General features: G+C 40.9%; 1 protein-coding gene across 3 annotated transcripts in view; it reads left to right on the top strand.

The window, feature by feature from the left end:
• Positions 1-14,735, top strand: part of OSBPL1A (oxysterol binding protein like 1A) — a 221,513-nt gene that overhangs the window by 62,133 nt on the left and 144,645 nt on the right. For all 3 annotated transcript variants that reach the window (XM_047793943.1, XM_047793944.1, XM_047793942.1), the window contains exons 8-11: positions 6,184-6,245; positions 6,361-6,405; positions 7,518-7,591; positions 7,705-7,768. In XM_047793943.1, the coding sequence (XP_047649899.1) occupies positions 6,184-6,245; positions 6,361-6,405; positions 7,518-7,591; positions 7,705-7,768 (245 nt within the window). The remainder of the gene's footprint in view (positions 1-6,183; positions 6,246-6,360; positions 6,406-7,517; positions 7,592-7,704; positions 7,769-14,735) is intronic.

Raw genomic sequence — 14,735 nt, 5'->3', positions numbered from 1 at the left:
CAGAAAATGCTGTTAGGCATCAGGAGGGATGGAACCAGGAAGCTCTTAGGACCCAAGTGGCTGCAACTCATTGTATGTGCATCTTTGTTTTTGTTGCCTGGTTCCTCTTTTTTTTTTTTTTTTTTGTCTTTTGGCCATTTCTTGGGCCTCTGTCAAAGCGTATGGAGGTTCCCAGGCTAGGGGTCGAATCGGAGCCATAGCCGCCAGCCTACCCCAGAGCCACAGTGATGCAGGATCAGAGCCGCGTCTGCAATTTACACCACAACTCACGGCAACGCCGGATCCTTAACCCACTGAGCAAGGCCAGGGATCGAACCCGCAACCTCATGGTTCCTAGTCGGATTCGTTAACCACTGAGCCATGACGGGAACTCCTGGTTCCTCATTTCTGTCTCAGCAGATGAGCTCCTTGTTTGCCTGTAGACATGCTGGACGATGGCTGACCTGTAACTGCATTCAGTAGATCAGGATCTCCTAACCTGTATCTTAATTTTAGTGGGAGATAATGTGATGGTCCCTACTTGTGTCAGGAGTCTGCCCTTGCTGCAGTCAGCTGGGGCAGTAGGAATGGGGTGGGGCTACAAACATGGGTGCTGGAGCCTTCCCCTGGGGTTGTGGAAAGGGCTCTGCTCAGAGAATGGTGAAGGAAGACTGGCAAACACCTAAGAAAGTATCACTGTTCCTTTTAGTTTATGGCGTCTAAATAAAGTTGACCTATTAGAATCCTTTTTTATCAAGCATCAGTGGTTTTTCCTTGTTGTTCCTGGAAGCCTAGTCTTGATGGCTTACCTTCTGTAGTATTTTTGTGTGGATATACTATAATCTGCTGCCCTGCTCCTAAACCTTCAGTGAAAAAGACAATGTAATTTCTATATTTTTATGACTGAGTTTTCCTAGTTTTTTAAAAAAAGGATTTCTTAAATTTTTCATCAGACTCATTGATCTTCTTTGATTTCATCTAACACTTCTTCGATTAGGTAGAGCTTTGGTAAATATTCAGTTCTGTTTTCTCTTTTAGTTTATATCTCATTCACTCACTCAGCAAATGCTGAGCCTCTGCTGTGTGTCGGGAACTGTGTAGGTGCTGGTGACCCAACAGCAAACAAAATGTGACCGTCCTGCTTCGGAGCTTGTGTGCTGGTGGGAGGAGGTAGACAAAACGTAAATACACAGGCAATGTCAGGCAGTGAGGTGCGGAAAAATACATCAGGCTGAAGGGGATAGAGGGTGATTCGGTGGGGAGGGAGGCTGTGGTTTTGGAAGTGGGGGAGGGAGGGCTGCCCTGAAGCCACTGTGAGCAAAGAGCCAAGTTGCCGAAGGGAGTGAGCCCTAGGGAATTCTGGCGAGGATCGGTGACAGCAAAGGGTAAGCAACGTGAGAGCTTCAGGGTAGGAGGACCCTTGGCACATTTGAAGACAAAAGAGGCCAGGGTGCCTAGAGCAGGGCTGGCTGGGGGGACGGGTAGCAGCAGAAAGAAGCCAGAGGTGCAGCCCAGGCTGCAAGTGTGGAGGGTTTTGGGCAAGACAGGTGATGTGAGAGTGTATATTAGGACATGAGCCCTCAAATGGCTTTATCAAGCGGTCTTTCCTTTCCCATTGTTTTGTTGTGCTTCTCTCATACATTTGAAGAATTTATTTATCATGTCTGTTTTCCGTGCTCTTTCATTGCCTCATCGGCCTTTCTTCACCAGTGTTGCACTTTTAATGATTGTTTCTCTAAAGTTTTAATAGCTGATAAAGTTTTTCTTTACTGTTCTTGAGGATTTTCCTTGACAGTCTTAATCTGTTCTTCCAAATGGCATTTCAGTTGGTTTTTTTAGGTTCTTAGTAAAAATGCTGTTGACATCTAATTGAGGTTTGCATTCTATGTAAATTACTTTGAGGAGTGTTGATGTTTTCATTTAGTTTCCTCATTAAGGGGCAAATCTGTATCATGCAAAAATTTAAATATAGGGTCATGCCTATTTTTTATTTTGTTGTGGTTGATAAAGGATGTAGTGCGATTTTGAAACAACTAGTTACGGTGCCCATCCAGGTAAGGAGTTCATTCAGTTTAAAAAGCGTTTTATTAAATTCTCACTGTGTGCCCAGCATTTTGGGCTTTGAATCCAGAAATAGGGGCTCAGTATGGGATTTCACTTAGTTGGCAGGAGTTCAAAATTTATTTTTGGTGTTAGGACAGAATTCTATGAAGGAAATTCCATTGTCTTTCTCCTCTCTGCCTAAAGGAATAATTTCTCAAAAGTGCCCTACAGATAGAATAGAAATAACGAGATGGCAGACCTTCTCATAAAACATCCTTCTCTGTGCTAGCTAGAAAACCTAAAGTGATTCTTAATTGCTCAGTTAACATTTTAAAAAGGTTTTTCCCCACTGAAGGAGTAATATCAGTCCAAGGTTTACCCATCAACCAACCTCTAAATCTACCTCTAAAATAAATCTCAAGCCCATATACTTTTCTCCAAACCTGCTAGTGTCCTCATTTTACTCCTAACTCTCTAGCTCAAGTCACCAGTGTCTTTCACCTGCACCTTTGTTCTTGCTTTGTAACTGGTATCCCTGCTTTTCTCTTCCCCACATTTACAAGGCTTTTTCCATTACAGGAGCTGCAGTCATCTTTTTTTTTTTTTTGAAGCTTTTATTATGGAAATTATCAAAGCTTAAAAAATAGAATAGTGGAGTTCCCGTTGTGGCGCAGTGGTTAACGAATCCGACTAGGAACCATGAGGTTGCGGGTTCAATTCCTGGCCTTGCTCAGTGGGTTAAGGATCTGGCGTTGTGGTGTAGGTTGTGTTGCGGTGTAGGTTGCAGACGCGGCTTGGATCCCGTGTTGCTGTGGCTCTGGCGTAGGCCATCGGCTACAGCTCCGATTCGACCCTATCCTGGGAATCTCCATATGCTGCAGGAGTGGCTCAAGAAATGGCAAAAAAAAAAAAAATAGTATAACTGATGTACTCATCACTCTTTCAAGAATTATGAATAATGGCCACTCTCTTGATGTCGTATTATTTTTGTGTATAAATATTTAAGTATATTTGTCAAAGATAAGTTCTCCTTAAAAAAAAAAAAAAACTATAACCACATGATAGTTGCACATCTCTGTAAATATACTAAAAGCCATTGAATTGTACACTTTATTTTTTAATTTAATTTTTTACGGCTACCCTGCAGTGTATGGAAGTTCCTGGGCTGGGGATTAAATCCGAGCCACAGCTGTGGCAATGCCAGATGCTTTGACCCACTGCACAGGGCTAGGGATCGAACCCTTGTTTCCACAGTGACCCGAGCCTCTGCAGTCTGATTCTTTTTTTTTTTTGGCTGTTCCACAGCATATGGAGTTCCTGGGCCAGGAATCAGATCCAAGCTATAGATGCAGCAACACCAGATCCTTAACCCACTGTGCCAGGCTGGGGATCAAACCTGCATCCCAGGGCTCCAGAGACACTGCTGATCCCATTGTCCCACATCAGGAACTCCAGCAGTTGGATTCTTAACCCACTGTGCCACAGCAGGAACTCCAAATTGTACGCTTTAAATGAGTGCGTTGTATGTGTGTGAGTTATCTCTCAGTAGCGCCATTAAAAAATTGCCACAATGGCATTATCTTGCTAATTTTATAATGTCTCAAAATTATTGAACAGCCAAAGTTTCACATTTCCCCAAATATCCTTATAAGTTTCTTTTAACACTTTGACAGAGTTTTAAACATAGGTCACTTTTACTCTTTTACCTTCAGTGGCTTTCCATCATGTTTAGAGTGAAACCTAAACTCCTTATACTGGTTCACCAAGGCCTAATCCACAAAGCCCTTGTACTATGTGGCTTCTTTCTACTTCTGCCTTTCTCTGTTGCCCACCTAATTGTTCCTACCTCAGGGCCTTTTCATTAGCTCTTCCCTCTGCTTGCTGTGCCCTTCCCCTATGTTCTTGCAAGGAAGCCTTCCTTTGAATTTGAACTTAGCTGCCTCAGAGAAGCTCCCTCAGAGAAGCTCCCCCAGATCCATCCCCCAGTCCCCAGTCTAAAATGGTATCCCAGTCATTCTCTCTCAGAGTATCCACTTAAAAATGCTGGATTTGCTATATCCTTTTATTAATTTACCTTCCCCTTTTTCTATGCCTCCCCTCACCCAGCCTTTTCTGTCATATTCACTACTGAATCCCCAGTGCCTAAAATGTTTGTTAGCACATAATAGACTCTCATTATGATCTAGTTTTACAAAAAATTGTCCATCTCATACTAGGTGTTTGGTATTTATAAAAAGGTTATTTGGTAGAATATATCACCTTACTGCATAAATAGAGCACCAGAGTTCCAGTCTGATATGTTTTCTTGAAAAGGCTGAATTTTTTTGTTTCAAGGCTTTTTTTTTTTTTTGCTTTTTACGGCTGCACCCACGGCACTTGGAGGTTCCCAGGCTAGGGGTCCAGTTGGAGCTACAGCTGCTGGCCTACGCCACAGCCACAGCAATGCTGGGATCCAAGCTTCGTCTGTGACCTACACCACAGCTCATGGCAACGCCAGATCCTTAACCCACTGACTGAGGCCAGGGATCGAATCTGCAACCTCTTGGTTCCGAGTTGGATTCGTTTCCACTGTGTCAGGACAGGAACTCCTGTTTTAAATTTTTATGTGTACCTTTTGTTCCTCTAGTAATTAGAAGCTCTTTGAGTTTATGATACTGTTTTTTCAGTTTGGATTCTTTTGTTTTTGTTTTTTTGTCTTTTCTTTTTTCTTTCTTTTTTTTTTTGTCTTTTTGCCTTTCTAGGGCCACTCCTACAGCATATGGAGGTTCCCAGGCTAGAGGTTGAATTGGAGCTGTAGCTGCTGACCTACGCCAGAGCCACAGCAATGCAGGATCCGAGCCGTGTCTGCGACCTACACCACAGCTCATGGCAACGCTGGATCCTTAACCCACCGAGTAAGGCCAGGGATCGAACCCACAACCTCATGGTTCCTAGTCAGATTCGTTAACCACTGTGCCACAACAGGAACTTCTCTTTTTGTCTTTTCTAAGGCCGCTCCTGTGGCATATGGAGGTTCCCAGTCGAGGGGTCTAATTGGAGCTGTAGATGCCGGCCAACACCAGAGCCACAGCAACGTGGGATCCGAGCTGCGTCTGCGACCTACACCACACCTCACAGCAACGCCGGATCCTTGACCCACTGAGCAAGGCTAGGGATCCAACCCACAACCTCATGGTCCTAGTCGGATTCATTAACCACTTAGCCACAACGGGAACTCCCAGCTTGGATTTTTTATATAGTGTCCTGCTAACTTCAGAATCCAGTAACTGACAGATTCCATTTTTGTTTTTTGGCAAAATGTAGAGTGTTTGCATGTGTAAAGCTGAGAAAGTTCCCATATAGTACCTTCTGGTTTCATTCTGCATTAGCACTTTTTCCTTTTGTCCTCAGTTGAGGACCATCATACCCGCAGTCTGTGAGAGTTGTCCCTGCTGCTTGGTCACCAGTGAGGTAGTTTAAGAGCAGTTGTGATGGGTGGGCTGAATAATGCTCCCCCACTGAAGTGGTTAGTTAAGTATCTTTTGAAAGTGAGAGAATTCTAAATGGTCTCGGTGGGCCCAATGGGATCACAAGAGTCCTTCCTCGTAGAAAGGAGGCAGGAAGATCAGTCCTTCCTCGTAGGAAGGAGGCAGGAGAGAGATGTTAGGGTGGAAGCAGAGATTGGAATGATGCCCTGAGAAGTTGGAGGGAGAGGCCAGGGGTCAAGGGATGTAGGGGCCCTAGGAGCTGGAAAAGGCCAGGAAGCAGATTGTCCCCGAGCCTCCAGAGGACAGCAGCCCTGCCAGCACCTTGATGATTGGCCCAGTGAAACTGCCTTGATTCCTGACCTCTCGAAACTGTTACAGAATAATTGGTTCTGTTTAAGCCACTAAGTGTGTGGTAATAGGTTATAACAGCCATAGGAAACTGATAGAGTGACTTCCGGTAAGCAAGCTTGAATGATCGCAGAACTTGTACAGAGTGTTTAATCCTTTTATCTGATTTATTGGCTTAATAGTTAGCTACTGAAAAAGACGCTGTAAAGGATTGAGAAGGCAGCTTCAGGCAGGGAATGGCATGTGGTTGATGAAGTAATAAAAGAATCTTATGTGCTGCAATAGCAGTATCAATTTTATAGTAGAATTAAGTTCTTGATGACTTTTTCCCTTGTATCTTACACAGATCAGAAACCTCTCGATCTTGCCCAGGGTGCTGAAATGAAACACGTTCTTGTTGGTAATAAGGTATGTAGTAATGGATTATATTTATATAATGTAGACAAAAATTTGAATTCTTGGAATGGAGAGATCCATTTTTAATGAAAATATGATTTTTTTTGGAAACATGATTTTTCAATAGGTCATCTACAAAGCACTGAAGCGCTATGAAGGCCCTCTCTGGAAGGTAGGTTAGGATGGTTTTTTAATTATAAAACTAGAAAAAAAAAGGTTCTTAGGTGCTCTCTTCTTACTACTTTTTTTTTCTGAAGTATATGTGATTTAGTAATTCTTGGATCTTATAAAACATTTTTCCACTGCTGGACTTTATTAGGCTTCCACTGATTGTAGTAATTAACTGTCCCTTGTGTTGGTCTAACACTTTTTAGGTGACCAAGTTTGTTCAGAACAGAGTAGGGGAATATTTTTTCTTAATTATAGGATTACAGTATCATTTTTATTATGAACACTGAACCGCAGAGGACTCAGGAGGAATTTAATATTTGTAATTGTCACAGAGAACATGCATAAAATCTTTATGGTTCTGTAGTTCCCTTCGTGGCTCAGTGGTTAATGAACCGCACTAGGATCCATGAGAATGTGGGTACTATCCCTGGCCTTGCTCAGTGGGTTAAGGATCCAGCATTGCCGTGAGCTGGGGTGTAGGTCACAGACATGGCTTGGATCCTGCCTTGCTGTGGCGTAGGCTGGCAGTTGCAGCTCTGATTCGACCTCTAGCCTGGGAACTTCCATATGCCATGGGTGTGGCCTTTAAAAGCAAAAAAAAAAAACAAAACAAAACTTTCTAGTTCTAAATATTTCTTTGCCTTTTGGAATTCAGTTGTTTTCTAGAATTAGCTCTTTTGGAGCACATAGTTTCTCTGCATTTGCAAGTGCTCCCTCTATATATTTATGTACAGGTATGTTTATATAGCATAAAATAAATTCAGAATAATTCTCTTTTTTTAGAAGTGGATTCAGGACTTTGAGGAAATGCTTTAAAGCCTGCAACTGATATATTTCCTATAAATATTCTTACACAGTATTGTCAGAACTATGAATTGTATCCATCGTTGATCTTATCAATATGATGTTTCTTCTGCTCCTGTCACCTTGTAGTGTTGTGCTTTCATTACTGCACCCAGTTCTTTGGTTTTCATGTTTGATCATTTCTGACTGTTCAGCATACTGTCTAGATGAAAGACTCAGATAGAAATGTCATAAGTTAATTACTTTTTATCAGTCGAGTATTTGAATCTAGGTGTGTCAACCTGGAAATCTTTGTCATTTTTCCCTTAGAGTTCAAGATTTTTTGGCTGGAGATTATTCTGGGTAGTGTTAGAACACGGAGTCCTTTCATGGTATAGGAAACAGTAAGTATTGTGATCCTTACACTTATTGAATTTCAGCATCTAAATTTTAAATGATTAAAAATTTTTACTAATCTCTTTTCCTTTTGCCTTGGTAATTTATATTTATTTTGAAGGCCTGATGCAGTCCATAATATTTATCGCCAAGGATGCAAACACCTAACTCAAGCAGTATGCACGGTAGGGTGACACATACATCTTTTGCTCAAACTGTGATTGCCCTAAATCATTGGTCTAAACTGCCTTGTAGAATCTTGGGGTAGAAAGCACCTGTGCAGCTGGCCCTCATATCTGCACATCTGTTGATTCAGCCAATCAGAGATGAGAATATATACAGAAAAAAATTCCAGAAAGTTTCAAAGAGCAAAACTTGACTCTTCCACATACCAGCAACCATTTGCATAGCATTTACATTGTATTAAGTATTGCAGGTAATCTAGAGATGATTTAAAGTAAGTAGAAGGTATTTTCCGTCCTAGCCTCCTTGGGAGGCATCACAATGGTGCTCCGAGGGTGCCTTGCCTTTGAGAGTTCAATAAACTCACGCTCTCAGATTGATAGGCAAGATCTTCTCTGTTTAATTCAAAATGATTCTTCTGTTTCCCATCAAGCTCTTAACACACTTCCCCCAGGAGCCCCTGTCAGTACTCGAGGACAGTGCTACTATAGTTCAGATGGTCCAAATTATATCAAAGAAATTTTAAAAAGTAATACTTTCTAAGGCCAAAACAAAGTGTCCTAAGATGAAAAATATTTCCCAAATGGCTTTTAGTATGTGCTTTGATCTGAAGCTTCAATCACGGAGGAGCGTGTTCCAATCCATTACTATAGAAAGATGTTTCTGATGTTATTTGAATAGTGGAATTTTTTTTTCCCCCCCACAAAAGACAAGGCGGGTTGGTTGGTAGCTGCTCTCCTTTTCTCATTCTGTTAGAATTTTCCCTAGTCAGTGTTTCTTCGTGTGTGTTTTACTCATAAGGTTCTCACTTAAAGCATTCAAATACTTTAGCTTTGTATATTAAAGACTATCAATAAGTTCAAATGGGGTTAAAGAATAAGTAAATAAATAAGCAGGAGGATGTGTAGGTTATATGCAAATACTATGCCATTTAATATAAAGGACTTGAGCATCAGTGGATTTTGATATCCACCAGGGGTCCTGGAACCAATCCCCATAGATACTGAGGGACAACTGTTTTTATTTTTCAGTTTTTAATTTTTTTTACACTTTTCAGGGCCACACTTGTGGCACATGGAAGTTCCCAGGCTAGGAGTCCAATTGGAGCTGCAGCTGCCGGCCTACACCACAGCCACAGCAACACCAGATCCAAGCCACATCTGCGACCTACACCACATTGATGGCAACACCAGATCCTTCACCTACCCTGAGTGAGGCCAGGGATTGAACCCGCAGCCTCATGGTTACTAGTCGGATTCCTTTCCACTGCACCACGGGGGAACTCCAAGGGACAACTGTTTTTAAGAATGAATAAAGTTGTAAAAGTCCATTTAAAAAAATATAATCCACTTTTAAAGTTTTTCACATATTGTGGAACGAGAGATACATTCAAAAGCTTTTATATAGACTTTTCCATTTTGTTAGGTATATGTACATATATATTTACACATATATGTATGTACATATCTACATATGTGTGTGCACATGTATGTGTGCATTTGCACATGAGTAAATCCAGATAATGGACATTTTTCTGGTGGTAAAATCTAAAGCCTGCGTTAAAACCAGGATCTTTACATTCTCCAAGTTCACCACTGGCTGTTTTATTGGTCAGAAGAAAAGTTGTCCCTTCTTTCGGATTAGTCTAAGACTGGAGCCTGTACATACTTTCTTGTTGGTGGCTTCAAGTTCTTTGGGGTTGTCAGCAGAACACAGCGGTCCCCATTCTTTAGAGCACAGCACCCGCTTTTCCATGTGAATGCTCTTGACGCACCCACAGCACTGCCCTGGGGCATCGGAGGCTTTGTCACCTTTTCCAGCAGTCCAGCCTCACAACATGTGCTGGTCCCTCGGGTGTCCTCACACCCCTTCCTCCTTTCACGGTAGACCAGAGAGCAGCCGCACTCTAGGCTTAGCTGTCTGATCTCTCTCTCCTTCTGTTGGTGCAGTCTCAGCCGTTCTCTTCAGTTCCAGCTTTTGATTCATTTACTTAGCACTAAGTTTTGTCTAACTTAAAAAATTAAAGAAGATGCTCCCCAACCCTTTAAAAATTTTGTGGGTTTTAACTTTTCTAGACTTGGTTAGCTCCTGCTATGTCTGACCTTGTTTTATAAATTTTATTTCTTATGTAAATGTCTATTTAAAGCCTGCGTTTATGAATCTGTATTGATGAATTGAAGGTGATGGGCATTGGTTCGTGACTGCTATAAGGCAAGCTCTGTTCACGTTCTCGAGTCTTAAGATAGAAGCTTAGGGGGTTCCTATCTCAGCTCAGTGGTTAACGAATCTGCCTAGGAACCATAAGGTTGTGGGTTCGATCCCTGGCCTCCCTCAGTGGGTTAAGGATCTGGCGTTGCGGTGAGCTGTGGTGTAGGTTGCAGACGTGGCTCAGATCTTGCGTTGCTGTGGCTCTGGCATAGGCTGGCGGCTACAGCTCCGATTGCACCCCTGGCCTGGGAACCTCCATATGCCGTGTGTGCAGCCTTAGAAAGGAAGAAAAACAAAAAAGATAGAAGCTTAGGTTATTGATTTTTCTAATGTAGTTACAATATCTATGAATTTCTTTTTTTGCATTTAAAAAAATAGAAGTATTGTTCTTTTTAAAAAATTGTAGTAAGATACACATAATGCTTACCATCTTAACCATTTTAAGTCCAGTAGCTTTAAGTGTATTCACTTTGTTGTACAACAGGTCTCTAGAACTTTTTCATCTTGCAAAAGTGATACTCTAGACCCATTGAATAACAACTCTTGATTTCTCATACCCTCACCCGCTGGCATCCACCATTCTACTTTGTGTCTATGAGTTTGACTACTTTAGATATCGCATGTGAATGGAATTATACCATCCTTTTCTTTTTATAACTGATTTATTTCACATTGCATAATGTCCTCAAGGCTCATCGATGTTATAACATGTGACAGGATTTAAGACTGAATAATATGCCCTTGTATGTATATGACATTTTCTTTATCCATTCCTCCATCTCTGGATGTTTGAGTTGCTTCCACCTTTTGGCTGTATAAACATAGGTATGAAATGATGCTGCTGTAAATATAGGCATGAAAATACCTCATCTCCTTTCATTTCTTCTGGATATATACCTAAACATGGAATTGCTGGGTCAGATGGTAGTTTTCTATTTAATTTTTTAAGGAACTAACTTGCTGTTTTCTGTAGCACCTGCACCATTTTACATTTACACCTGCAGTGCCCAAGGGAAGGGCTCCCGGTTCTTCACATCCCTCACCATAACACTTGTTATTTTCTGCGTTTGTTGACCATTCTAATGAGTATGAGATGGTGTCTAATTGTAGTTTGATTTGCGTCTCCCTCATGAGTAGTGATATTGAGAGTCTTTTCAGGTGCTTATTGGCCATTTGTGTATTGTCGTTGGAGAAGCATCTAAGTCTTTTACCCATTTTTTAGTCAGGTTGTTTTTTTTCTTGTTGGTGTTGAGGGGTAAGGGTTCTTTGTATAGTCTGGATATTAACACCTTATCAGATACATGATTTGCAAATATTTTCTCCAATTCCGTAAGTTGTCTTTTCAGTCTGCCAGTAATGACCTTGGATGTGTAGAAGTCTTAACTTTTGATACAGTCCACTTCATCTGTTTTTTCTTTTGTCACTTGGGCTCTTGGTATCACATCCGGGAAACCACTGCCAAGTCCAGTGCCATGATGCTTTCCTCCTGTGTTTTCTTATAAGAGTTTTACAATTTTATCTCTAACATTGAGGGATCAGTTTCTCTTGAGGCCTTTCACCTTAGCTTGCAGATGGCAGCCTCCTTGCTCTGTCCTCACATGGCTTTTTCTCTGTATGCAGGCGTCCTTGCCTTCTCTTCCTCTCCTCATAAGGACACCTGACTACTGGATTAGGGGCCCATCTTTATGATCTCATTTTACCTTAATTATCTCTTATAATAACCCTATCTCCAGGGGGAGTTCCTGTCGTGGCTTAGTGGAAACGAATTTGACTAGCTTCCATGAGAACGCAAGTTTGATCCCTGGCCTAACTCAGCGGGTGTTCAGTGGGTTAAGGATCTGGCATTGCCATGAGCTGTGGTGCAGGTCGCAGATGTGTTTAGATCCCATGATGCTGTGGTATAGGCCAGCAGCTATAGCTCCAATTGGACCCCTAGCCTGGGAACCTCCATATGCCATGGGTGTGGCCCTAAAAAGCCAAAAAAAAAAAAGTCCTATCTTCATATGTACTCCCCTTGAGGATTAGAGCTTCAACATATGAAACCCTTAATTTGACTGAGAAATTCTTTTCCTAGTTTACTGAGAACCCTTATTAGGAAAATCTCTTGAATTTTATTAAATACCTTTTCCATATTATTAAAATGGATCATTTGATTTTACTCATTCTATTAATATGGTTAGTTATAAAATCCATCTTATATTGCTGAAACAAATCCTAGTTGGTTATGATCTATTAACATTTTAATATATTATTTGCACTTTGTTAAGAATTTTTGCTTTTTTGTCCATGATGGATATTGGTTTATATTTCTCTTGTGATGTTTTATGCGGTCTTATATAATGAATTGCAAAATGTTCATTTTCAGTTTTCTGGAAGAGGCTATATAGGACTAAGTTATTGCTTCCTTAAATGCTTGGTAGAATTCACCTGTGAAGTCACATGGGCCAGGAGGTTTGTGGGGGAAGGACTGTAATTTTAGTTGCTATAGGGCCATTCACATTTTTTGTTTCTTTTTGGGTTGATGTTTCTAATTTTTCCTTTCAAGAAATTTGTCCATTTTCCTTAGGCTAAAAAACCTTAGGTTAATAACATTCCCTTACTATGTTTTTAATTTCTGTGTGATAGGGTTGCATGTTTTCATTTTTTCTATTGATAATTTTTGTCTTCTTTTTTTCCTAAATTAACCTGCTTAGCAGTTTATCAATTTTATTGATCTTCTCAAAGAACCAGCTCTTAATTTCATTGAAAATTTTCTCTTGTTTTTGTCTTCTATTTAACTGACTTGTGTCTTAAATTTTTTTTTCATACTTTGGGTTTAATTTGCACTCTTTTATAATTTCTTTTCTTTTTTTTTTTTTTGGCTATTTCTTGGGCTGCTCCTGAGGCATATGGAGGTTCCCAGGCTAGGGGTCGAATCGGAGCTATAGCCACTGGCCTACGCCAGAGCCACAGCAATGTGGGATCCAAGCCGTGTCTGCAACCTACACCGCAGCTCACGGCAACGCTGGATCGTTTAACCCACTGAGCAAGGGCAGGGACCGAACCCGCAACCTCATGGTTCCTAGTCAGATTCATTAACCACTGTGCCACCCACGACGGGAACTCCAACAAGTACTTTTTTTTTTTTTTTTGGTCTTTTTGCCATTTCTTGGGCTGCTCCTGCGGCATATGGAGGTTCCCAGGCTAGGGGTCTAATCGGAGCTGTAGCTGCCAGCCTACGCCAGAGCCAGAGCAACGCAGGATCCGAGCCGCGTCTGCGACCTACACCACGGCTCACAGCAACGTCAGATCTTTAACCCACTGAGCAAGGGCAGGGAGCAAACCCGCAACCTCATGGTTCCTAGTTGGATTTGTTAACCACTGCGCCACGACGGGAACTCCTCTTTTATAATTTCTTAAGGTGGAAACTTAGATTACTGAATTTATCATACAGTTTAAGATATTTTCTAATTTCTCTGGTGAGCCAGTGAATGTTTAGAAATGTGTTGTTTAATTTCTAAATAATTGCGGTGTTTTACTATTGTGTTTTTGATTGATTATTTTAATTCCATTTTGGTCATTGCACATTTGCTGTATGATTTCTGTCTTGTCACATTTATTGAGATGTGTTTGATGACACTACATATGGATTACCCTTGTGAATGCACTTGAAAATTGTATTTTTCTGTTTTTGAATGTTTTAGTTTATAAACCATTCAATCCTGGTGGTTGATATGTTGTTCAAATCTTCTGTATCTTTGCTGACTTTTTTTTTTTTTTCTAATTGTATCGATTGTTGCCAGAAGGGTGTTAAAATCTCCAGCTATGCTTTCTCTCTTGGTCTGTTACTGATCACATCCATCCTCATGATTGTTGTCTTCTTGATTAATTGATCCTTTTATCATTATAGTGGCCTTTATCTCCTGTAATAATACATTTTTTTTTGAAGTCTGTTTTCCTTGATAGTAGTATAACCACTGAGGCCTTCTTATGGTTACTGTTTGCATGGTATCTTTTTTTTAAAATCTAGTTGTTTTCAAGGTATCTATATCTTTATATTGTTTGTTGTAGATGTTTGGATCCCTGTTAACCATTCTGACATTTTTTACTTTTTAATTAGATTTCTTTTGAGAATGTGTCTACTTTTTTACTTCATGTGTCAGATAATTTTGGATTGTATCCTTAATATTATGAATGTTAAGTTCTGGAGATTCTGGATTCTATTTTTCTCCATTAAATGTTACTTCTATTGTTTTAGGTCATTTTCTTGGCTGGGTTTGGATTATAAACTGTTTCTTGGACTGCAGCTCTGGTCTGCATTCAGATAGGTTATATTTCAGTGACTGCATGGAATCTATTCTGTACGTCAGATAAGTGAATAGACAGAGTTTGGGGATCTTGTCTCTGTCTCTTTCCCCTGGGGGACTCCTCTATTCTCTTGTGTATTGAAAGCTGCCCAGCTTTTCTTTTCTTTTTTTTTTTCTTATTTAGGGCCACACCTGTGGCATATCAAGTTCCCAGGCTAGGGGTTGAATCGGAGCTACAGCTACCAGCTTACACCACAGCCACAGCAATGCAGGATCTGGGCCACATCTGCGACCTACACCACAGCTCAAGGCAATGCCAGATATTTAACCCACTGAGTCAGGCCAGGGATCGAACCCACATCCTCATGGTTACTAGTCGGGTTCCTTACTGCTGAGCCGCAGCAGGAACTCCAACTTTGCTTTTTCAGTTTCCAAAAACAGACTGTTTTCCAGGTGTGCTCTTGTTACTGTTGTA

This window comes from Phacochoerus africanus, chromosome 8 (genome assembly GCF_016906955.1).
Source record: "Phacochoerus africanus isolate WHEZ1 chromosome 8, ROS_Pafr_v1, whole genome shotgun sequence".
NCBI classification, from domain to species: domain Eukaryota; kingdom Metazoa; phylum Chordata; class Mammalia; order Artiodactyla; family Suidae; genus Phacochoerus; species Phacochoerus africanus.
Note: the sequence above shows the minus strand (reverse complement) of the source record. Positions and strands in the feature narration are given on the sequence as shown.